The sequence below is a fragment of the Phocoena phocoena genome, chromosome 1, assembly GCF_963924675.1.
Source record: "Phocoena phocoena chromosome 1, mPhoPho1.1, whole genome shotgun sequence".
Taxonomy (NCBI): domain Eukaryota; kingdom Metazoa; phylum Chordata; class Mammalia; order Artiodactyla; family Phocoenidae; genus Phocoena; species Phocoena phocoena.
In genome coordinates, this window is record NC_089219.1 from 95810770 (window position 1) to 95837647 (window position 26878).

A 26878-nucleotide genomic window follows, 5' to 3' on the forward strand; every position below is an offset into this window, starting at 1 on the left:
ACTGTGAAATTATATTGGATTGCATTAGTCATGGTAATGACAGTAATTGTCTATGGGCTATTTATTTGAAATATATTAACTGCATCAGATTTACACTAGAAAGCCCCTGAGTTTAAGTGTTCAAAGAATATGTAAGCTAAAAGTTTAAATCCAGTCTATCCATGGATGGATGCTTTTTTTGTTGTTAAAGATAAAGATCTTTTTGCTATTTTAAGAATCTCCTTGGTTAAAGATTTTGAACACAGTGAAAAATCTATATGTCTCAGACACTGGGCTAAATAAGAAGGTCAGGTTAAGGTTACAAGAGGCACTTCTCCAACTTCTCAGTTTTCGACCATAAATATACTCAAGTAATAAAGGAAACAACATTGAATATAAGTAACCTGGACACTCATTATTACCATAGTGCAAAATTCAAGGTGTCCCCTAGCACACTTCACATTTTCATCACTGGCATCAGTTAAAGTGAAATGAATACATAAATTTCAAGAATATAATATAAATATATTTCTTCCCTACAAGAGCATACTTTCTGTATCAATCTTAATCCCTCCTTCCCTAAAATTGCTTGAAGTACCACCATCCTCTCTGTCATGGAGTTTTATAATATTGGAGTCTTTTTTTTTTTTAACTTCTTTCCTTATTCCACCACCATATGCAATGAGTTGCCAGGGCCTATTGATTCTAGCTTTACAGTAACCTCTCATGAGTCTTCTCTTTTCTAACGACTCTGCTAATATCCGAACTCAGAGCCTCATAACCTATTGTCTGCACTGCTGTAATAACTAGCCTTCTAACTGGCCCTTGCATTAGCTTCTCCCTAGCCCAATCTATCTTAAACACGCCTGTCAGGTTAATGTTCCTAATGAACAACTCTGATTTTTCATTCCCTTGCTCAAATACTTCACAATCTACAAAATAAAGTCTAGACTACCCAGCCTAGCATTTAAAACCAGGTTCTGGCCGCAGTCTATGTTTCCAACCTATTTTTTTCTACTCCTTTTCATAACTACTTTTTCCTTTGTTTCAACTCAGACTCTTCTCCTCCCTAACTTCGTGCTTTCCTGCCTCTCTCTGTTGGCTCAAGTCGGAAATGCCTTTCCTTCCTCCTCTGCATTTGCAGATCCTACGCTTCCTTCAAGGCTCAAGGTCCAGCCTGATGCCACATCCTCCACAAAGCCTTCTCTTAATGTCGCATCTGGAAGTAACTGCTTCTTCTGAGGTACACTGGTAGTTATGTAAATGCCTCTTTCTCAGCTTTTTTCTGTTTTATTTTCCCTACTCTCAACTCCTTGAGAAGATCCAACTCTTATTTGCTCTTGTATCCTTGAATTGAATATTTGCATTTTGGTCAACTAAACAAATAAGAATTGAATAAATAAATAAATAAATCCAATAAACAAGAGGCATTTAAGGCAAGTACGAATTTCATGTAAAAGAAAACATGATCTAATGCACAGAAAAATACTGAACGATATTATAGCTAGACACCAGTTTAAAAAAAAGAACATTGGAAATGAATAAATATTTATATCTAGGTAATAATATAAAATAATCTTTTCTGAGAAATATCTCCTCAGAGTATTTATTCTAACTGATGCAAAATTTTACGAGGAGTTTTTAATGGACAAACATGCCTAATCCTTTCATTTCTACTTTCTTTATTATTAATACTAGCCGGTGCTGCTGATTTGGCTCTAGGTAGTTGAAATAACATTTGAAACATCATCAGTTCATATTTAGGCCAACATATATAAAATTGAATTGAATTGAAACACCATCAATCCAAATATAACCAAACCCATCACCTGGTGATTTATTTCCTGAAAAATAGAGTCAAAGTCTGTTTTTGTTTTACTCTAAACTTTTGAGATCACCTTTAAAACATCATCAAATTCATTTTTTTCACACATGCCCAGCAAAGAGCTTAGTACATAGAGAAACAGTCACTAAATATTGAATGAATGAGTCTACAAAATAAGAGTGCTGATAGAATTTGTCAGCAACTAACTCTGAGTAATAGTGCTGTGCTCAGAAATCAAGCCAATAATGAGCTGGACAGAAAATAGGTGCTCAGTAAATATTTGTTGAATTTAATTAATATAATTTTAGAGCTGGAGAGGATCTTAGAGATGATTTGCCTTCTGTTAATTTCTCTTTCCTCAATCTGTACACGGTGCTTTTGCATATGTTTATTGAAGCACAGTATTAGCAAGTATTTATTTAGCTTTTCTCCATGTTAACTCCTCGAAGGCAAAGACATTGTGATGACCCACCTTCCCCAGGTAGCCTGATGTTTGGCAGATTGTAGGCACTCAAATGCTTGCTGAGTGAGTGAGAGCTAGTCTAGACCTCTGACACCCAATATGGCAGCCATATGGCAGCCATAAAAGCTTTTATCCTTTTATCCAGGCAGACTAGTATTCAAGACAACTAAATGTCAGTACTTAGGTATCAACAACGTTCTTATTTAACTACAGAACCAAAAAAGGAAGATGTGTTTTTATTGCCATATTTCCTTTGATGTGAAATTAAAAAGATTTTGCTTGGCTGGGAATGTTATTATTCAAACTCCTGTGTCATTCTCCTATAATCATTCCTCAATAAAGCTAGTATAGTTCGGTTTTAGACAATGGAAAATTAAGGCAAGTATTTGATTTACCGTTCTTAGAATGTATGCTTTTGCAAACAACCCAGTATAGGAGTGCTTCCTAAAAATGAATAACATATAGGAAAAAAAGCCATGAACTCCCAATGTTAATTTAAATTATTATAAGATTTCATAAATGGGGCTTCCCTGGTGGCTCAGTGGTTGAGAGTCCGCCTGCCGATGCAGGGGACACAGGTTCGTGCCCCAGTCTGGGAAGATCCCACATGCCGCGGAGTGGCTAGGCCCATGAGCCATGGCCGCTGAGCCTGTGTGTCCGGAACCTGTGCTCCACAACGGGAGAGGCCACAACAGTGAGAGGCCTGTGTACCACAAAAAAAAAAAAAAAAAAAGTCATAAATGTATTTTAAACATCAAATTCGATCTTATAACTTTTATATGACTCTAAAACAGTACAATTTACAAATTAAATATATTATAATATTCTAAACAAATGTCTCAAATTAACGACAATAGTTGAGTATTCATTCATTCAGCAAATATTTATTTGAGGATATACTTTGTTCCAGGCATAGAGTATATAATACTAGCTGGTACAACAAACACACCCCAAATTTAAGTGGTTTTAAAAACTAAGTGCAGTGAAATAAGCCACTCACCAAAGGACAAATACTGTATGATTCCATTCATATGAGGTACCTAGAATAGTCAAATTCATAGATACAGAAAGTAGAATGGTGGTGGCCAGAGGCTGGGGGACGGGAACGTAGGGAGATATTATTTAATGGGCAAAGAGTTTCAGTTTGTGATGACAGAAAAGTTCTGTAGGTGAATAGTGGTGATGTTTGTACAACAATGTGAATATACTTCATATCACTGAACTATACACTTAAAAATGGTTAAGATGGTAAATGGTATGTTATATGTATTTTACCACAATTTTTAAAAATAATTTTTAAAATCACACAAAAAGTTAAATGCTAATTTCTCACTCACTTCACAGACCAATACCTTGGTCAGTGGGTTTGGGAGAATGAGTGAGGGACTCTGCTGTAAGCTGCTAATAGAAACACCCAGGCTGATAGAGCCTTTCTCATCTTCAGCACTTGGCTTCCAAGGAGATCTTAACATCAACATTCAGCCGTCAGATGGGGGAAGAGTGAAAGAATCACATGTGGGAGTTTTATATGGACTAGGCCTGGAAGATGCATGCATTTCATTGGCTGGAACTCAGGCTTGCAGCAGCACCTAATTGCAAAGGAGACTGGAAAATATTATCTGTGTACTCAGGAAGAAGAGAAAACAGGTTTGGGTTTGGTGGTGACCTAGCACTCTATGCCATAGTCCCACAATTTGGTCATAAGATATCCATTTCACCCTTTTTCCCCAAATAGATAATCCCCAAGAGGGATAATCTAAAATCTCACTCAGTTACTTCATCAAGTTCAAAGTACAGGATCTCCAGGTAACCACATGGGCTTCTCCATCAGGTCTGGATATAATTCCACATCATCTTGTGACCTAGTGATGCTCAACCACAGGTGATTTTTGTCCCCCAGGAAACAGTAGGCAAGTTCTAGAGAAATTTTTGATTGTCACAGCTGGGAAGGAGGAAGATGCCACTGGCATCTAGTGGGTAGAGGCCAGGGATGCTGCTAAACGTTGTACAATGCACAGGACAGACCCACCCCCACCCCAAAGAATTGTCTGGTCCAACATGTCGATAGTGTCAAGGATGAGAAACTCATTGTGACCTATGGACTAATTAGATATCTTCCCCAGTCACACCCAGTATATAATGATGGAACAAATGTATTGCAGTAGATACCTCCAGGTGGGACAGGGGAGAAAGGGAGACACTGGCCCACTGCAAAGATGAAATTCTGCCTGGAGGCTTTGTGATGGCCCTGAACTGGCAGTGGCAGAAGCTCCTAGGCTATACCATATTACTCTTTTCTGCAAGGAGCCCCTTTCTCCTTGTACATTGTCTTCTGTGGTCACTGACTCTGCCCTCTGGGAGTTTTTCCTCTAAGCCTACATGTGAAGTGGGTGTTGGGAATCATGACTTCCTTGAGGAAAGTACAGCTTTTAATACAGGCTCCTGATTTCTTTAGCAATACAGTCCCTCAAAAATTGAAAGCCTTCTGATCTATCTGCATCCAGTCAGTTCCATAATGCCAATAACACTAAAGTGTTTCCTAGAGATAATTCTTGATCCTAATTTATTTCCTTGCTTTCTCACCCCATGTTTCCCTTCCTCTCAACTTAAAAGTCCATCAGACTTAAATGTGAAGGCCACACCCTGAATCTAATCTTTGCTGCATGGCTGAGTTTTAATGGGTCCTTGCCCAAAAGCTTTTTCAATCTTATTTCCTATTCTTTGAAGTACAGAGCACTAGGTTTTTCCATCCCTTGAGTCTCCAAATTGCTGTACTCTCTATATTCCTCTTCATTTATGCTTGCAAACCTACTCATTATTGCATGAGCTCATCTCATTTTCTAATATCTTGCTAAATGCAGCCAGTAGGCATAACTTCCAACCTCTTCTAGAGCTATGAGCTTTGTAGGCACCTTATTTGCCTTCCGAATTATCACAGGCAACTCTTTCACCAAATGTCTTGCCATGGGTTTCCATTTTCCGGCTCCTAATAAGTTTCCTTGTTGCCCACTGCCTGTCTGACTAGTTTTAGATTTCTACAATAGCACTCTAGCTCTGTAACAATTTCTGAATTAAGGTAAAGCTAGCTGTTGTGACAAACATACCTCAAAAAGTCACAGTGAAAGTTTGTTTCTTGGTCACATAACAGTTCAATACTAGTGTTCCTGGTTAGGGGTGGAGGAGTGAGAGAATAACCCTTTGTCATACAGTCACCTAGGGACCCAGGCTTATACAGGCTCTGTCATCTTCAACATGTAACTTCAAAAGTTTCCCTTGGGGCGTCTCTGGTGGCTCAGTGGTTGAGAGTCCGCCTGTGATGCAGGGGACACGGGTTCGTGCCCCGGTCCAGGAAGATCCCACGTGCCGGGGAGCAGCTGGGCCCGTGAGCCATGGCCGCTGAGCCTGCGCGTCTGGAGCCTGTGCTCCGCAACGGGAGAGGCCACGTCGGTGAGAGGTCCGCGTGCCGCAAAAAAAAAAAAAAAAAAGTTTCCCTTGACATCAAATTCCAAACTAGATGCCAGAAGAGAGGGAGGACCACATGTGGGAGGTTTTATGGGCCAGGCCTGGAATTGGTGCCATCACTTCTGATCGCATTCCATTGGCCAATGGAATGTAAGTAAAAGTAGAGCGTGCATATTCCAGGAAGTGTTCTTAAAGGGAGGGAGCATACCTTTCTTCCTTCTGAGCATGCCTTGCATCTTCTTGCTGGTTGGAATTGAGAAATGGCTGGAGCTAGAGCAGCCGTCTTAGACCATAGGGTAAAAACCACATGTTAAGGATGATGGAGCAACAGAGCTTGGGTTCCTGATGATCATGGAGCTCTCCTACCAGCTCTGGACTCTTTACCTCCTGTCTTTACTCAATTAAGAAGGAAATGAGCTTCTGTCATATTTAAGCCACTGTTGTTTTGAGTTTTCTTTTATTTGGAGCTGAACCAAACTTTAACTTACGTAACTATTCTCTAACTGTTTGGTACGGTTACTTTTTCTTCTGCCCACTCCTCTTAGTTGGAGACCGCTTATACTTCCTTCTCACAGTAGAGGGTACTATAAGATCTGTCAAATCTCTGATACAAGTAGTCTTAGCACATGACTAGCACCTTTATCGTTTTACCTGAGAAGTAAAGCACTTAGGATTGGTCCATAAATTCATATCATTTCAAGAAACACTTATTGAATACCCAGTAATGCCAGGTATTGGGCTAGATACAAGAGATACAAAGATGATTAGCAAACCATCCCTGCCTTTGAGGAAGTTTATTATAGGTATTGGGGTAGATATTTAGATCTGCTGCCTCAATTTCCATTCCATTATTCTATTTGAAGAAGTTGGAAAGCTAAAAATTATATTCCTCAGACTCCCTTGCCACTTGAATTCTAGATGCAGATAAGTTCAGCCAAATAGATGCACTTATGAAAAAAATAGGTGCAAGTGAAATTCAGGCTATCTTCTGGCTGCTGTGGCAAGTGGGTGCTCAAAAGCTTTTTCAATCTTATTTCCTTTTCTTTGAAGTACAGAGCACCTTGCAAGCAAGGTGTGATGACATGTTTGTGGCATCTAGACCCTTCATATGGGCTCCATGATGGTGGCAACAGCAGCAGCAGTGTCCTATTGTCAGTTTCTCATCCCAGCTACATTGTAAATTAGTCAGAATAGGCTAGCCTAATGCTTTAGTAACAAGCAATCCCCCAAACCTCAGTGGCTTAACACAACAAAAGTTTCTTTCTCACTGACAAAAGTTAACTGCATGCACAGCAAAGGAAACCATCAACAAAATGAAAAGGAAACCTATGGAATGGGAGAAAATATTTGCAAATCATATATCTGATAAGGTGTCAATATCCAAAATATATAAAGAACTCATACAACTCAATAGCAAACAACAACAAAAATCCAATTTTAAAATGGGCAGAAGGAGAATTCCCTGGCAGTCCAGTGGTTAGGACTCGGTGCTTTCACTGCTGGGGACTGGGTTCAATCCCTGGACAGGGAACTAAGATCTCACAAGGTGTGAGGCATGGCCAAAGAAAACAGTGGGCAGAGGAATCAAATAGACATTTTTCCAAAGAAGACATACACATGGCCAACAGGTACATGAAAAGGTGCTCATCATCACTAATCATCAGGGAAATGCAAATCAAAACCACACTGAAATATCACCTCACACTTATTAGGATGGCTATTATCAATAAGAAAAGAAGTAACAAGTGCTGGCGAGGATATACAGAAAAGGGAACCCTTGTACACAGTTGGTGGGAATGTAAATTGATACAGCCACTTCAGAAAACACTATGGAGTTTCCTCAAAAAATTAAAAATAGATCTGCTGTATGATCCAGCAAGCCCACTTCTGGGTATATACTCGAAGGAAAGAAAATCACCATCCTCAAGAGATATCTGCACTCATGTGTTCATTGCGGCATTATTTATAATAGCCAACTCATAGAAAGAAACTAAATGTCCACCAATGGATGAACGGATAAAGAATATGTTATATATAGATATAATTCGACCATATAAAAGAAGGGCATTTTGCTATTTGCAGCAACATGGATGAACACTGAGGGCATTATGCTAAGTGAAATAAGTCAGACAGAGAAAGACATATACCATGTGATCTCACTTATATGTGAAAACTAAAAAAAAAAGACACAGATACAGAGAACAGATTGGTAGATGACAGAGGCAGGGGATGGAGGGCTAGGCAAAATGGGTGAAGGGGGGTCAAGAGGTACGAACTTCCACTTATAAGAGAAATAAGTTCTGGGGATATAATGTACAGTATGGTGACTATAGATTTACTGTATTGTGTATTTGAAAGTTGCTAAGAAAATAGATCTTAAAAGTTCTCAACACGAAAACACAAAATTTGTAACCATGTGAGGTGATTGATGTTAACTAAACTTATTATGGTAATCATTTCACAATGTATACCTATATCAAATCATTACGTTGTACATCCTGGACTAATACAATGTTACATGTCAATTATATCTCATTAAAACTGGGAGACAAAAGTTTATTCCTGCTGTGGGCAGTTGTTCTCCAGGGGCTGACTCAGTGATCTGGGCTGCTTCAATCTTGTGGCTACCACATCTTAACACAAGGTTTCCTCCATGATAATAGTAGCAGGGAAGAGAAAGTCTAGAGAACTGCTCAAAATCTTGTCACTGTCTCATCCTGGAAATGACATATTCTCACATTTTATTGGCTAGAGCTTGTCACATGGCCCTACTGAACTGCAAGGGGATTGGGAAATGGAAACTCCCATACGCCCAAGAAGTAAAGAAGGACCAGATATTAGTGGCATCTGATAACGTTTGCCACAAATGATGCGACTTGAACTCAACAGTCTGTTGACTTCTACTCCACCAGCCCTTCCAAAGGTTTCAGAAGGATTGAATTGCCTGACTTATATCCCTTTGTTTCAGGTTTCTACAGGGAACCCTGGCTGAATCAGGTGTGCGCTGGTAGCTTTCTGTCCCCTAAACTCCATCACTCTCCACCCTTCTGTGCCTCAGGAGGCTATCCTCTACCAGCTGCATCTTCCAGATTCCTTTGCCCTCTTGCTTTGGTTGGTTTTAGATCATGCGAGGTACCAGCAGGAGATCAGAAAGCAGGAGGTGAGAGAGGTCAGGATATTTATCCCCCTTCCTTTCAACTCCCCACCAGACTATGGGTTCCTTACGCTGCAGTTCTGTAAAGAATCCTTTCATTAAAATTTCCTCATTTAAACACTTTGAGTATGATGTCTGTTTCTTGCCTGGACCTTGACTCATACACGCTGTTTAATAATCAAACCACGAGTCTAAAAAAAGAATACTAGACTCCCTTCCTTCAGTTTTACTGAAGCTGGAGATCTTTATATACTTCAAATCTGAGTAGATCATTCCTGTTTTAAAACTTCAATGGCTCCCTATTATATTGGCGGCACCATACCCCACTCTAAGTTGCAGCCAGACTGAACTACTTTCAGTTCCTCCTGCAGCATGGTCTCTCTTCCTCTGAGCCTTTGCACACGCAGTACCTTCTTCCTGGAGACTGCTCTCCACCCCCACTCTCGCCATTCAGACATAAGCCCAGAAAGTTTTCCACAACCCTACTTATCCTAGTTAAATGTATTGTATTCCCCCATAAGCCTCTATTAACCCACTGTCACGTGAAGATAGAATTCAATGTTACACTGTACCACAACTGCCTGCTTACTTACCTGTGTCCTCCAATAGACCCTAAGATTCCGCACAGAGACTGCATCTTAGATCTCTAGGACTCATCAAGGTGCTTGGCACATATTAAGCACTCAGTAAATCTTGGATAGTTCCTGAATGTCGTTGAAAAAGCTTGAACCCTCCTGCTCTAGCTACTGTCCTTTCTCTTTTCATTCACTGACAAAAATCAGAAAAAAAAAAGTAAGTCACCTACCCCACATGACTACCTACCATTCACTTCCCAGATTGTTACCCCAAAACTGGGTTTGCCTCTCAGTGGGTGTTGAGCCAAAAGACACAAAGAGAAGGAAGGATTTATTACTTGCAACAAGTAAGGAGAATACTGGGGATCTTTCCCAACGCAGTATCTCCCCAACAGCAAAACTGGGGAAATTTTAAGCTAAGGGTACATGCGTATTCATGAAGGGGCTTGAACAGAGGAGAATTCAGCATAGAAATGGGGCAAAGGTGGACAGAGCCCAGGCTTTAGTTGGTCGAAGCCAGAAAAAGTCATCATTCCCTAGGTTCTGATCAGTCTGGTTAGTTACCACTGATCAGCATGTAGTTACCATCCTCCACCTGGGTGAGGGGTCTTAGTTCCTGCAGAACTCAAAAATAAGTATCAGATTGTAATGTACATCCCTTGAGGCGGAACTGGGACTCTGTTTTATTGCTGAACTATTGTTACTTGACTGCTTTCCCTTTGTCCTGCATTCCCTCACTTCCCTTAAGATCATTAATTACTGACACCTGTTCAAGGGCAATTATTGTCTCCAGGCTTAAATCCCAAAATGGCTTAGGCCAAAAACGGCTTCTCTTATGTTAAGAAAACCATGTCTGGTTCTTTTTTTCTCCAGGGACCCCCTACCCTATCTGCTTACAAGACCATTTTAATCTTACTTTGCCATCACCTTTTATGGAGGCTTCTCTTGCCAAGATTACCAATGACCTCCTAGAACTTCAATTTAATAGCTTCTTTTCAGTCCAAATCCTCCAGGATTGCTCCGCAGACTACCCTCCTCTACTCTCCATAGATCATAGACCTACCTCTCTCTCCCCCTCTCTAATTGATCTGCTTGCGTATCTGTATTATAAGCCCCTGTGTGTCTTGTTCATGTGTATCTCTAGTCCCCAGCACAGTGCCTGACACACAGTAGGTATTAATAAATACGAATGTTAAATGATTAAAACTCTTTCTTGGCTTCCAGGCCATTTATCTTCCTTGATCTCCTCTTTCTCTGTTTGTTCTCAGGCGCCTTCACAAGCTCCTCTTCCTCCATCTACCCATTAAATATTCTTCAGAGTAACTCATTTTTATCCATTCTTGGGACTTCAGCCATCAGGGAAAATGCTCTAAATCCCAAATGCATATATTCGGTCTTAACCTCTCCCCTGAGCTAAGGCTGCCCTTCTCTCCATGGATGTCTCCCAGTTCAAATAAATGTTCATTATCGCTTCCATTTCCAACCTGCCTTCCTCCTGCTTCCAGCCATCCAACTAGTTTTCCAAGTTACAAACCTCAAAGTCCCGGTTGACTCTTCTCACTTCCTCTTACCCTTGTCCTGCTGGCCAACCAGCTATGTTCACTAGCAACCCCCCAGCTCCAAACTCCTAAACTCTGTCCCTGGGTCTTTACCTTCATTTCCTCCACCTGGAACACCTCCCCTCCTCCCACACCCCACCTTGTCCCAAATCCTATTCATTCTTTGAAATTTAGAACACTGGTTAACTTCAATTAATTGCTGCTGCTTCTGAGTTCGCGACAAACTGCTTCTTCATTCTAAACACACATGCTAGGTTTGTTTTTTAACGACAGATTTGTATATGTCTCTCACTAAATCGTAAAACTCTTGAGGTCAGGGTTTTTCTGTTTTTTGCGGTTTTTTTAAAATAAATCATTGGGTCTAGACAGTGACTAATATTTTAGGCGATTAAAAAAATTTTATGTGAATGAATGCATGAATAAATGAACTGGGAACGAGAATCTCTTCTATGGCAGCCTTTCAGAGAGATTACGGGGAGGGTTATAACTCAGACTGAAAACACGATTATGTAACCAAGTAGGCAATATACATTGTAACAACATACACCTACCTGCCTATAGAGGGCAGGTAATTGCTATGCATCTATGGAGACTTTATTTTTAGGCTTTTCAGTTCCCGGTATAGACAGACAAATTTTAGAAAGGAAGGTACTATTTTCATCCCGTCTGTACTCTTTTATCCGGGATGACAGGAATTAAAGAAGAAACAAGAGAAAACGCCTGTAGCAGTACAGTGCCTGAGTCCTCAACACATTTTAATCCTTTCCTTGTTCTTCCTCGTTTTATATTAGGAGGCACATGAATTTAGAGTACCTAAAAGAAATTTTAGTTTTAGGATTTCAATTTGACGAAAACAACGTCGTGGAGATTCTGATTAACCCTATTAACCCATGACTCTCAAACCCAAGGGAAAAATATATCAATGGAGGGGAAGGGGAAGAAAGGGGGCGGAGCAAAAACTGAAAGAAAGGCAGAGAGGAAGCTGTAGAAGGAAGTTCGTTTTTGGTAGGATTTGTCTTTTTTTAACCCCAGAGAGGCGTGACGCTCTAACGCCCAGAACCTCCACGCCCGCCCTCCCTCTTCCGCCCGGCAGTGCGCTGCTGGCCGCTGCCGCTAGGGGCGCCTCCGACCCCGAGGCGCTGAGGAGGCGGCGGCAGCGGCAGCGGCGGTTCTCGGAGCTTCGCCTCCCCTCCTCCCAGACGGGCGGCGGCGCCGGCTGCAAGCTGCACACCGAAAGGGCGCCTCCCGCTCAGGCGAGCTGCAGCACGACCGCTCCCCGTGGGTGGGCGGGGTCCGCGCAACGGCCGCCGCCGCGCTCCGGCCGGGGCTGCCGCTAGAGGCGGCGGCGGCGGCGGCGGCGGCACCGGCCCCGGCAGCGCCTCCACGCGCAGCTCGCAGCCCCGGCCATGGGGCTGGGCGGGCCCGCGGCTCGGCCGAGTTGAAGCGGCGGCGCCGGCCCGCGCGCCCCTTGGGGCCGCCCCCGCACCCCGCTCGCCGGCGTCTGGCTCTCATGATGATGAAGAAGAAGAAGTTTAAGTTTAAGGTGGACTTCGAGCTCGAGGAGCTCTCCTCGGTGCCCTTCGTCAACGGGGTCCTCTTCTGCAAGATGCGGCTGCTGGACGGCGGCAGCTTCACCGCCGAGTCCCCCAGGTAACGCGCCGGCCGCTGCTCCCGAGCAGCTGCGCCCTCGCCTGCCCCGCAGGGGCTTGTTGGATGGGCAGCATCTCTTTCCGTGGCCCATTTGCTCCAGGAGGGCGACCAGCCTCGGGAGCTGTTCTTTCTCTAGGGACCCGTCTGAGATCTGTCGGGAATGTATCGATCTGCGAAAGTGCTTTGCAAATGGGTTCTCAGCTGGGGTAAGCCACCTGTGCTCGTGATTCCAGATGGTTCCTGGTATCTGTTCTTCCCTCCTAAATTCTCTTGGAATGGGAGCGATGGTCAGAAGGGAGAGGATGCTTCTGGTTTCTCTTTAGACCTTTCCATATTTGTGAGATGCACAGTGGAACTTGAGCTGTTGTTAAAACAAAAATAACCCGAACTGCTCGAGTTCCAAGAGCGCCCGCTCTAAACCGAAGCCTGTGCTTTTAGCCTTTCTTCTTCTCCGTGTTGGTTACTGGGGGGCGCTGGAGTCCAGGATGAGGCCGGGGTAGGCCTGGTCAGGCTTGAGTCAAGTGTTCCCTGGCACAGACAGGACAACAGTTTGTGCCTCATCTCAGAGCTGCGTGTCCAGTTACGCGCTAACACGCACTGAATTGCCCGTCTTGAGGCGACCGCTAATGGCTCTCAGTGGGGAGGAATTAGAACCAGGAGAGCCAATGCCCTGCTCTCATTTTGAAATGAGCCCCTGGGCACTCCCAGGGAGTGTCGTTGGCAGGTTACAGAATCAAGTCAGGAGTGGTAGTGTTCCTTGAGTCACTTCAGGGATATTTGTAGGTTGACAGCTCTCTCCTAGGGTAAATGTTCCTTAAGAAAAGAGAAAATTTGTGGAATTTTAAAAAATGAACTTTTAAGTTCCTGAGATCAAGGAATAAGGCTCATAGTTAATGCTTATTTTGCTTAGATGTGCTGTTCATGGACTTCATTTTTACCCTAAAAAATATTCTGCTTTACTTTTATCTGTCACCCCTATTAATAATGTAAAGGAAATAATGTCCATGGGTTGTGGAATTGGGACCAGAAAATTGTCCGCAGTGGCAATATTGAAGCCTATGAAAGCCAAAAAATGTAAATGTCTAGTTGGCCAAAGCAAAGGACGTATGAAGCAATACTGATTCTCAGAATTAAAAAAAAAAAAAAATCAGCTGAGGGTAGTTTTTTAGATTAAACTATGATGACACATCTACACAGTCATTTTTAACACATTGGTAAGAGAACACTGTAACTCAGAATGGTTGAGCAAATATTGTACCAGCTCTTAAGGTGCTGAAGTCCAAAGCCAATTCTTGAATGTTCTGTAGGTACAAATGAGAGTCTTACCCCGTTCTGTGGCAAAGTCCCCACCCACCACTCTGGCAGTTAGACCAGCTCTCCTGGGCCAGTGGTGACACCTGGTGGTCAGGATACTTCCCTGCTCCCTCCTTTCTCCCTCAGATTATTGGTTTGGCTTGCTTGTAAATCAGTTATTCTGGTATTGCAGACAGTCATTTATTCAGCAAATAGGTATAGGCTAAACCTTTCAAATATCATATTTAATTCTCACAGCAAGCCTATGACGTAGGGATCCCCATTTTGTAGATGAATAAACTGAGATTCAGCATAACTGACTTTCCCAAGGTCCCCACATCTGGTAGGTGAAAAGCCAAAATTATAATACAAGTCTCTCTAATTTCAAGCAGATTGATGCCATGTAAAGGAGAAAATTGTGTGTTGTGCTGAAGAGGGAGCTTCCCAATGGTTTTAACAAGCAAGGGGTGTAATTTGATTTGGAATTTGCAAGATTGGAAAGGAAAAAGCAGAGTATCCTGTATTAAATTTACCCCTTTTTCTTCCAACTAAAACATGGCTTTAATCAAAGTCAGTTAGGTTAAGAGTAGTGCTCTGTGTAACCAACCAAACAACACCCATATAGTTTGGAGGGAAGTGATTCATAAGAAGGAGCATGTTCCTTATTAGGTACAGGTAGTTGGTGTAAAGCTAAGACCAAGATTTTGGAATGACGTGGATCTGAACCTAAATCCTAGCTCCACAATGGCAAACCTGGGTTGGTTACTTAGCCTCTCCAAGCTTCCATTTATAAAATAGAAACCATCACTGGCTTATGGGGGTGTTGTGAGGATTTAGTAAGACGATGCACCTAAAACAGCTACCACAGTGCTCTGGCACCAACTGACATTTAAAAAGAAGATAAGGAGCTTGTCTGAAAGGGTTTGTTTCCTTTACATGTTATACTTAATTTTTTTCTCCTGGCAACGATGAAAGTATTGATTTCAAAAAGCTACCTCATTTTAGAAGAAAAAAGAAAGAAAATCAGAAATACTTAAGGATGTGAATTATTTAAAAATTGCATAACTTAAGGCAGAAATGTAGAGAACAAACGTATGGACACCAAGGGGGGAAAGGGGAGGTGGGATGAATTGGGAGATTGGGATTGACATATATACACTAGTATGTATAAAATAGATAACTAATGAGAACCTGCTGTATAACACAGGGAACTCTACTTAGTGCTCTGTGGTGACCTAAATGGGAAGGAAATCCAAAAGCGAGGGGATATATGTATATATATAGCTGATTCACTTCGCTGTACAGAAACTAACGCAACTTTGTAAAGAAACTATTCTGGGACTTCCCCAGTGGCGCAGTGGATAAGAATCCACCTGCCATTGCAGGGGACACAGGTTCTATCCCTGGTCCGGAAATATCCCACATGCCACGGAGCAACTCAGCCCGTGGGCCACAACTACTGAGCCTGCACTCTAGAGCCCACGAGCCACAACTACTGAGCCTGCGTGCCGCAACTGAAGCCCACATACCTAGAGCCCATGCTCTGCAACAAGAGAAGCCACCGCAGTGAGAAGCCCGTGCACCTCAACAAAGAGTAGCCCCCGCTCGCCCCAACTAGAGAAAGCCCGCGTGCAGCAACGAAGACCCAACACAGCCAAAAATAAATAAAATTAAATCTTTAAAAAAGTAGAAAAATAAAGCAACTATACCCCAATAAAAAATTTTTTTAAAGGCATTTAAATTTAAAAAAAATTGTTATAACTTTTCATTCTTGGGTACCAGTCTAGGCAGTGCATCTCTAAATAAATGCTAGATTTTAATTTTTAAAAAAATCACCTGTACCTCTCAAAAATCAAATATAGTTAACACTTAAAATTTCTCCCATAAAAATATGCAATGAACTACACAGAAAAGGGTTAACTTAGCAGGCCCAAGACTGCTTTCCTGAGAAAGGCCTGTTTACAGTGTTTTTGCTGGCATCTGGGAACCTGAATGTTCAGCAGTTGCCTACAGTGAGTCAAACTTTGGAGTGGCTCATTGTGCCTAGACTACAGTGTGATTTGTGCTGAATACTTTCTGGGAGTCTAGAATTTTGGCCTGTTCTAGGCAGAGGGTGCCTACGTGACCAGCCCGGAGGTGCCTATGTGGGGGGAGGGTACCCTTAGGTACTGCATTTCTAATGAGTTTCCTTGGTAGACACATGTGTTGTCACAATTTGATGTTGGAGAAATTGTGTTCTGGATGACTCCACTGAGAAAGAACTCTTGGAAGCTTGCACTTGGTTTCTGAGGACTTTGTTCTGTGCCCCTTTCTCCTTTGCTGATTCTGCCTTGTATCGTTTTGCTGTAGTACATGTACGATATATCTTAGACATGGATATGACTATATGCTGAGTCCTGTGAGTCCTCCTAATGGATCACTGAACCTGGGGGTGGTTGTGGGGACCCCTGATGCATGAACCTACATAAAGGAATAATTCATTTTGTTAAAGAAAAGCCTTGGAGGTGCATAGCAAATAATAAATATATTTAAGTATATTTTGTTTTGTGCGAAAACTAAAGATGAAGATCATTCATTGTTTACCAAATATTAATTGAGCATTTACCAAGTTTCTAGCTGCCTGTCAAGGGCAACAAATATAAGTACAACAAATATAAAGGCCTATAAGGCAATTACCTCTACTTAATGAAATTAGATCATACATGGATAATTGCTTGGTGATAGGAGACAGTATGATTTAGTGCCTAATCAGTGGGTCACACAATATGTGAGTGTTGTTGAATTTCTGAAGGTAAAGAGTTTGTTTACAGCTGTAAAGGCTACTGAAAACCACATCACCTTTTCAGTTGTGCATGCTGGAAGGATGAAGTGGCGTTGACAAGGAAGTGTGGGTGGGAGGACTGATTGAGCAAGTTGGCAATAGGAGTTGGTGATAGATCAGCCTGACTGCTGAGAGAGTTCACATTAAACTTCTAGCAGAAGATAGAGACATTGAATGCAATTATAAAGAATTTACTTTCCACTGCTTATAGCATAAAAGTCAATCTAATTACTCCAATAAAGATGTTTAAAAAAAAAAGTCAATCTAAGATTCTTGCGCTAGGTTGTAATGTAATTAAAGTGATGTTTAAGCTGGCTGGTGGGCTGATGCTCTTTGGATTCAAATGGGGATAGATTAGAAATGAGGAGACAAATTAGGAGTCTATTAAAATAACCCAGGCAGAAGTGAATAAGAACCTGAACTTGGAGGCTTCTCATGGAAGTAAGTGATGAAATGAAAATGCTATGACAGATGCCTTGATGACATGACAGAGTAAAGAAGTCAGGAAGAATCTTTGTTTTATTTTGCAAGGGGAATATACATATCGTTGGGGAGATACGAGGAGGTCAGTTATATGTTTAACATACTACACTTAGTGACAGGCTGATAAGCAGTTGGAGACATATTTACTGTGGATTTCTTAGCTCTGGTCTATTGTAGGTAAGCCTGCGTACTGGATTTTTCATCTAAAATTTCCTTACACCGTTTTGCCCTTTTAAAGATTATTAATGAAAATTAATCTTAGAAGCATCCAGTTTCTCCTGGGAAGGTGTATCCAGTGAAGATGTTAGAAAAAATAAAGACTTAAAAGGTACTTATTTGTATACCGTATGCTAACACATATATATGGAATCTAAAAAAAAAATGGTTCTGAAGAACTTAGGGGCAGGACAGGAATAAAGACACAGATGTAGAGAATGGATTTCAGGACACGGGGAGGGGGAAGTGTAAGCTGGGACAAAGGGAGAGGGTGGCATTGACATATATATGCTACCAAATGTAAAATAGCTAGTGGGAAGCAACGGAATAGCACAGGGAGACCAGCTTGGTGCTTTGTGACCACCTAGAGCGATGGGATAGTGAGAGTGGGAGGGAGACGCAAGAGGGAGGGGATATGGGAATATATGTATACATATAGCTGATTCACTTTGTTATACAGCAGAAACTAACACAACGATATAAAGTAGTTATACTTCAATAAAGATGTTAAAAAAAGGTATTTATATGTAATACATGTTATTAAAAAGGTCAGATTTTTACATACGATAGTTAATAAAACACTCAGAAAATACATTGTATGATTATAATAATCTAATAAACTGAAGCCAAATTATTGCCTAGTAAAATATTTTTGAAGACCTTTCAAAAAGACAGAATGTTACATTAAAATCTTTTCAGAGCACCCTTCCTTTGTAAAAGCATTCAGATCACTTTAGAGGTTTACTAAGACTATCAGAACAAGTTTAATAATTTCTGGTCTGCTTTAATAAAGAAATATATGAGAAAATTTTCCTGTATTTTTTTAGGATTTCCAAGTTTGCTTTATTTTTTTCATCTTTTTTTGTGCTCGTAGCTAAATACTTTTCTAAGTTTCACATGAGCTTGTGGCAGAAAACCATATGTGAATTCAGGGAGTATCTGGGAAGCTTATGAGCATATCTGTGTTGCATCTTTTACTTTGTAAACAAGTTGAAGACATTTTTTTCTCTTTGGCCAGAGTATCTTCATGTTTTCAAGATTTTAGTTCACTGCACATTGTGTACTTCTTTTTAGTAACTTTTTTCCTTATTTCAAAAATAACACATATTCATGTGGAAAACTTACAAAATAGAAAAGCAAAAAGAACATAAATTGCATATAAATGAACCAGCTAGAGATAATCACTTATTATTTTGATGTATAACCTTGGAGACTTTATTGATCCGTACACACACATATGTATACACACACACCCTCCACACACACTTATCACATACTTTTTTTTAAAAACCAAAGTGGGATCATACTATACTTATATTTTTTTTCATTTAATGTATCTTCCCATATCATTACGTATTCAATTACAGACTTATTTTTAATAGATGCATTGTATGGATTTCCATGGTTTGCTGAACAAAGCCCCTTTTGAAATAGTCTTTCTTCTTTGCTTTCTTTTTTATTAACATTTTTATAAACACACTAAATTGAGCATCCTTAAAGATGTGCACATCATTGTTATTTTTTTAGGATTCACACTTAGAAATGGAATTATTGAGTCAAAGGGCAGTTTTAAGACTTTTGATACATGTATATTATTAACTTGCCCTTTGATACATTAAATTGACTTTTTTAAGATGAAAAAATTACTAATAAGTAACAAATACAAAAAATAATGCTGTTTGACCATATGGCACAAAATTATTTATACCCTGACCAGAAATGAGGTCATCTATTCACATTATTATAATAGCTATAAAAATGGTAGCTGACGCTTAATTGAGCTAGTACTTTTTAAAAAGTAGCTAGCACTTTGCCCATGTGTCAGGAACTTTTCTAAGCCTTTACAGCCTCAAAATCATCCTAGGAGGAAGGTACTATTATTACATTATCACTATTATTACTACTGCTATTACTCTCATTTTACACCTGAGGAAATAAGCCCAAAGAGGTGCTGAAAGTTAACACAGCTAGTAAGTGGCAGGGCAGGGAGGCAGTCTGGCTCCAGGGTATGCTCTTAATCACAAAACTCTGTTGCCTTTCAGATTTTATGTTACATGTTTTCTCATTCTTATGTTTTAACAAAAGAGTAGGTAAATATATATAGTATGACTTTTTCTGAATGCTAGTCTCAGAAAACTGGTTCCAGTGTGTGACACCACTAAACAAGTCATTAGACCTGGCCCCTTTAGATTTGCCCAAAGTTATTGTATATGAAAGATGAGAAACATAGTACTCATGCACGTACTGTTGTTTTCAAGGTGTGGCTTTCCAGTTGTAAGTCCTCAAAATTGTTTCATTACTGGATTGTTGTACCTTGTAAAACTGTTATTAATGCCATTTTCCACTAGTAAGTTAATAGTCACTATTGTATGTCTAAGCCTTGCACACTAGGCAGTTTATAAATATTTATTGAAAGAATGCAGATATTTGGAGAAAGGATCCGTTGTAGCTTTGCTAAGAATGACAAATACACAGAGATTCCCAAATTAAATACATGGGGAAGTCATATGGGGAAGTATATGCTGTTCTATGTACACAGCTTATAAAGAATTAATGTTCAATTTGGGGTGTCAGCCTTTGAGGGATATTATCAAGTAGAGATCCAGGGAACTGTATTAAGATTCTGAGGAATCCCGAATTGTGTTCGTAACAGGAGACTGGGGTGAGTCTCAAGGGAAGATGATGGTGTTCAAATACTAAAAATTGAGCGTGTATACATGTATATTTTACATTCCTAATTTTATGTATTACAGAATCCTTTTTATAGATGTGTTACCTCCTGTTGGGTTAGGATATAGATCAAGTTCTGTAACACATATATTTGAAAAATAACAAGTGGCTTAAACTAGGTAGAAATTTATTTCTCTCACATATAAAAAGCCCAAGCTGATGTGGTGGCTCTGACCCATCAGGTTATCAGGGGCCCTGACTCTTTATCTGGTTGCTCTGTTATACCCAACTAGATATTGTTCTCATCCCCAGGGACTAAGTTGGCTTACCCCGCGTCCGAATTCCAGCCACTGGGAAGGAGGAAAGGGGAACGCGAGATCCTTTTTGCTCACAGCCTGTTGACCAGAACTTGAGCACGAGGACACATCCAGCCCCAAGGAAGGATAAGAAATGCCGTCTTTGCTGGGTGTCCACGTGCCCAGCAAAAGAGTCAGTTACAATAAAGAGAAGGGGAAGACGGTTATCAGAGGACAGTTAGCCTCTGATACTTCTCTCTTTTAGAGAAGAGAAAATTGATCTGCAGAAAAGCAACACAATTTGTTCAAGATCACATGTCAATTAAATGAAAGATATTTGAAAGACTGTCCCATAAAGAGGGAATAGAGTTAGGCTGGGTACATCAGAGGAGAGAACAGGACCAGTGGGGAAATGTTAAAGATGGCATGTTTCTATTCAATATAATAACAGAAAAGATAATCTGTAACATTTAAAAGAAGACGGTAGTTAGTGAATAGGCTACCTTGTCCATTTGTCAGGAATGTTACCCTTCATTAGAAGGATGGGTGACCTAGGTGATTCTTAAGGCCCTTGCTAACTCTAGGTTTTCTATGATTAAGCTTTCAATTTTATTTCCTAATACTGCTCTTTCTAAACCTCCCATTTTAGCCAAGACTGGTCAGTTTATATTAGCCAAATATGTGTGTTCTGTCTCCTTGGTACTCTCTCCTATTTCCACCTCTTCTTTACCATTCTTTTAGTTGATTGAAATTCCAAGCATTCTTCAAGATCTAGAGCAAATGTCTCATCAGCTTTATGCCCACATCTGTCCCAGCCTACAATCCACCCACTGCTTTCCTCCAACACTTAATTCATATACTATGTCCTTAATAAATATTCATTGTATGTTGAATGAACGAAATCTTTTTTCATCGTCCCTACTATGATTTCACCTCTTACTCAATTCCTATACTTCTTGTTTCTACCATTCATTTCACCAAAATTTGTTCTTTTAATTACCTATAAAAATTTTCTATGCAGTGTAAAATTTACAGTAGTAGAAATAAATACAAGAAAAGGTAGGAAGAAGTGTTTAACTGGGTTTTTTTTTTTTTTTGGAGGGGGTTGGTCAGGGGAAGTGTCATGGCAGGTAATTTTTTAGCAAGGTTTCGAAAACAGTCTAGCTGGAGAAGGAGATGGAACAGTAGAAGGAACAGTACACACAGCGGCAAGGAACAGCAGCGTGGTGTGTGCTGGAAGTACTGTGAGTATAGTGGTGTATTACTGCTGCCACATAAAGAGCAGGAGAGAGTGGTCATTTCACGAAGTCTGGGCTTGCTTGGATACTCAAGCATCTAGGGAACCAAGAGCAAAGGAGTGATTTATGCAAAGTTAGTAGGTTAGCTTAGGTAGGGCTGGAATTTAAGAGAATTCTCATCTGATGACCTTAGCTTTCTCAGTAGGAGCCAAAAAAGATGAAGTGAGGGATATGAGGATAATGATAAAAAATCAGAAAAGCTTCTATAAGGAATGAGAGAAGCAGCTGACCGAAGACAAGGCCTAACTGAAATTTAGAACATGAATTTTATTCATGGCAACGTGCATGTTCCTGCATCTTTCTCTAGAGAAAGTCTAGAGAGTAGGCAAGGTCCAGGGTATAGGTGTTACTGAAATGGTATGAGGATAGGCATAGGGCAAAGAACTCTGGGTCTAGGATGTTAGGTTATTTGCACAGTGTTAAAATAGCCAGTATGATTGCAGGTGTTGGGTGAAGAGAGAGAGAGAGAGAGAGAGGGAAAGGTACTTCTGTGTGACATTAACTAGGAGAAGAAGAGTGTGACATAGCCATATGTCATGTGCCTCAAGCTGAAAGGAAAAGAGGTAACAGCCTGTAAGTGGCACTGAGGAGTTAGGAAAATGCTATTGCTGCCTCCTGTGGAAGATGGGAGTGGAGAACACTACCCCCTATAGAGCTTCAACACAAGTAGTGTGCTCACGAGCTAGCCAGGTTTCACTTAGGCAGTGAGTAGACTGTTAGGTGAAGAGGTTGAGAATGTAGAGTTTGTTCAACCCTGGAACCAGGGTTTCAGGTGGTGTGGTAGAATGAGTTGGGAAAGAGAGCAGCAACAGAAGAATGAATCGGGGTGAGGAAGAAAAGAACTGTAGGAGAGAGCAGTCTGGAGATTTAGGGAGAATAGGTGACCAGGACTTGCACTATGGTCTTTTCCTGTGGATTACAGGGATGGAAAGTATACATACAACTGAATGGCCTTAAGATTTCTAATATGGATATAAAATAATTTAGTGTCACTTAGTAATATACATTTAGATTTCTCCCATGTCTTCATGGCTTGATAGCTCATTTCTTTTTCACACTGAATAATATTCTGATATCTGGATGTACTATACTTTATCCATTCACCTACCATTTACTGTGTGATTCCACTTATATGTGCTACCTAGAGTGGTCAAATTCACAGAGATAGAAAGTAAAATGATGGTTGCCAGGGGCTGAGGGGAGGGAGCATTGGGGAGTTGTTGTTCAGTGGGTACAGAGTTTCAGTGTTACAATATGAAAGGGGTTCTTGGAGATTTGGTGCACAACAATATGAACGTACTTGAAGCTTTTGAACTGTGCACTTGAAAATGGCTAAGATAGTAAATTTTGTTATATTTTTCCACAATTATTAAAAATGAATAAATATTTTACACTCTTCCCCCAATTTTTATTAGGCCAAGCCAATTATTTACATATTAATATATTCATGTAAAGTGAATTAGTATTAAAAAGAAAGTTTTCTCTCTCTTTTTTAAAAAATTATTTAATTTATTTTATTTTTGGCTGCATTGGGTCTTTGTTGCTGTGCACAGGCTTTCCCTAGTTGCGGTGAGTGGGGGCTACTCTTCATTGCAGTGCGAGGGCTTCTCATTGCTGTGGCTTCTCTTGTTGCGGAGCATGGGCTCTAGGCGCACAGGCTTCAGTAGTTGTGGCACAGGGGCTCAGTAGTTGTGACTTGCGGGCTCTAGAGCGCAGGCTCAGTAGTTGTGGCGCACGGGCTTAGTTGCTCCGCAGCATGTGGCATCTTCCCGGACCAGGGCTCAAGCCCGTGTTCCCTGCATTGGCAGGTGGATTCTTAACCACTGTGCCACCAGGGAAGTCCTGAAAGTTTTCTTTTTTTTTTAACTTCACAATTTAGAGACATTTTGCCCTGAATTTTCTGCAAATTCAGGGCAAAATGAGCATTGATGAGTCCGTTCAGTCATTCTACCAACTAATATGATTTAACAAAATATAGACATATTGGCTTATTTGGTAATTAATTTTTATTTAACAGTTTTAAGAAAGTCCCTCTTTTTTCCCCCTACTTGTGTTTCTCACATTATTTTTGCTCATTATATGTCTTGAGATATATGTTATTTGTTGCTCATCAACAAATGTCAGAATTTATTGATAAAATTATCTTTAGTTTATCTTTTATTAAGTGTAGTACCTTGAAGATAAGTTTGTTCTGTGAAAATAGTATGTATGATGCTTACTTACATCCTTTGCATGAGCTCTTTTCATCATCTCAAATGATATATTCTTCACAATAATCATTACTGTAAACATTGGTATAAAATATAATTTTTACCATCCAGGAGCCTGCACTTTATTGGGATATATTGACATATATTGTTAAATGCAATATAGGGCAGGGTGACAAAGCCTATATATAGTAAGTGTACAAATAAAATTGTTACAGCAGTTGAAAGGAGGAATGGAGCTATTAATTCTGAGAAAGTAGGGAAGACTCCTTAGAAGAGGCGGCCTGCGAGCTGAGCTTTGAAAGATTAGTAGGATTTAACCAGTAGGGGGGAAATGGGATGAAAATGTCGGACATTTTGACTCTGATAATGTTTTGACTTGTGTTTATTATCAAAAGCTATTTTTAAGAGTAGTACATCAATACTGTATCTTCATCAGAAAGCATTTTCTAGTGCAACGCTTTAGAAAACAGACTGGCAATTCCTCACATGTTAAACAGTTACCATGTGATCTGGCAATTCCACTAATATACCCCAAAAGACATGAAAACATCAACACAAAAACTTGTTCAATTAACACTTGAACAGCACAGGGGTAGTGGGTCGGAGCACTTGCCTGACGCACAATGAGGCCAAACAAACTGAAAAGTCAGACTTTGGAGCATTTGGAGCAGAGAAACGTTTATTGCAGGACCATTTAAAGGCAAAGTGAGGGAGAAGCGTTGTTAGTTGTTGCAAACTTCTTGGTGAAGGAATCCTTTGTTCTTGCAGCTGTCCGGGTAGGTCAGGTCATGATCTTCCTGTGTGCAACAAAACAAATATTATTCTCTGTTCTACAACCTTTTATCTCTGTATGAATGGACTCTTAGAGGTCAGAGCCCTGAGAATAGGCTATCCTGTATATTTCAGGCTATAGGCAACATTCTTTTACAAAAGGTTCAGAGCCAGCATGACTAAGCACAGGCAACAAAGCACAAAGGTTAAAGCAAAAGGAATAAATCTAACGAGTCAGATTTGTTCTTCCCTATTACACGCTGACTTATCTTAGTCGGCCCTCCTTATCAGAAATTCAGTATCTGTGGTTCCACATTCGAGGATTCAACCAGCCATGGATTGTGTAGTACTGTAGTATTTACTATTGAAAAAAAATCTGTGTATTAGTGGACCCGTGTGGTTCAAAACCATGTTGTTCAAACTGTACATGGATTTTCATAGCATTATTTATAATAACCAAAAATCTGAGACAACCGCATTGTCTGTCAGCTGAGGAATGGGTAAATAAAATGTGGAATATCCATACAGTGGAATATTTTGGCAATACAAAGAAAGAAAGTACTGATACATGCTACAACATGGATGAAACTTTAAAACTTCATGCTAAGTGAAAGAAGCCAGTCACAAAAGACCACATATTTTGATTCCATTTATATGAAATGTCCAGAATAGGCAAAGTCTACAGGGGCAGAAAATAGATTAGTGTTGCCTAGGATTGGGAGGTTGGAGGGAAATGGGGAGTGACTACTCATGGTATGAGCTTTTTTTGGAGGTGATGAAGGTGTTCTAAAATTGATTGTGGTGGTGGTTTCGCACTCTGTGAATATATTAAAAACCATTGAGCTGTAAATTTTAAATGGGAGAATTGTATAGTATGTGAATTATATTTCAATAAGGCTATCTAAAAAAGCATTTTCTGACAAAACTCCATTAAGCCAATCTAATTAACTCCTTGGGTAATTTTCTATACCAGTTTATTCTTTTATTTAACAAATATCTGTTGAGTGTCTACTATGTGCCAGGCACTATTCCAAGCATTTGAACTATTTCTATTATTTTTCACTTCAGGCCGTTTTTTTTTTTTTTTAATAAATTTATTTATTTAGGCTGTGTTGGGTCTTCGTTGTTGCACACAGGCTTTCTCTAGTTGCTGCAGGAGGGGGCTGCTCTTCATTGTGGTGTGCGGGCTTCTCATTGCAGTGGCTTCTCTTGTTGCGGAGCACGGGCTCTAGGCTTGTGGGCTTCAGTAGTTGTGGCTCGTGGGCTTCAGTAGGTGTGGCTCACGGGCTCTAGAGCACAGGCTCAGTAGTTGTGGCGCACGGGCTTAGTTGCTCCGCGGCATGTGGGATCTTCCCGGACCAGGGCTTGAACCGGTGTCCCCTGCATTGGCAGGCGGATTCTCAACCACTGTGCCACCAGGGAGGTCGCCACTTCAGTCTTTATTTTATGAAATTATTTTCCTTGGTGTTTATTCTCTTCTCTGTGTATTTTAGAATGAACATGAGTTATAAAACAAGTGTAACCTAATCTGTACAGTGGCTATTATTTTTATAAAGTCCAAATTTTCAGGATCAGATTTTACATTATCTAAATTCTGTTAAGAATTCTTAATTTTTGTGACAATTTATAGTCAATAGCAGTCTTTATCGTGTGATATTTTAACCAGTGAGTTGTTTTAGCTAATTTTATGTTTATTATTGCTACCATTAATATTCATTATGAGCTGGATAAAAGACTTGTAGAATTTTTGTTTCTTAGCTAATCCAACAGAAAATTTTGAGCATTGCCTCCCGCTCTATATTATGGTTTAGGGATCAAAGATGTTCAGGGTCAATATGTCCTGCTTTGGGGTAGGAGAAAAACAGACCTGATAAACAGGAATACAGAACCATAAAAGTGGATGGTGTTGAGAACTTGGTGGCTAGGTGGTGGAGTGGAACAGAGAATGTTCGGGGCCTATAGTTAAGGACAAGACTGCACTGGGGGCCAGATTTTGGCAGGCCTTGGATGCCATTTGTGAAGACCAGGTTTTATTTTGTAGGCAATATGACCCTGAATCCCTCTTATTTTCTGATTCTAAAATTAATTCAAGATCACTGTAGAACATTTGGAAAATACATAAAATTACAAAGAAGAAAATGTTACCTATCAGA

At 40.3% G+C, this 26878-nt stretch overlaps 1 protein-coding gene across 1 annotated transcript in view; it reads left to right on the forward strand.

Annotated features, from left to right (window-relative positions):
• Nucleotides 1-12530: 12530 nt before the first annotated feature.
• EEIG2 (EEIG family member 2) overlaps nucleotides 12531-26878 on the forward strand; it is a 105950-nt gene continuing 91602 nt past the window's right edge. The window contains exon 1 of the mRNA XM_065893168.1: nucleotides 12531-12667. Within this exon, the coding sequence (XP_065749240.1) occupies nucleotides 12531-12667 (137 nt within the window). The remainder of the gene's footprint in view (nucleotides 12668-26878) is intronic.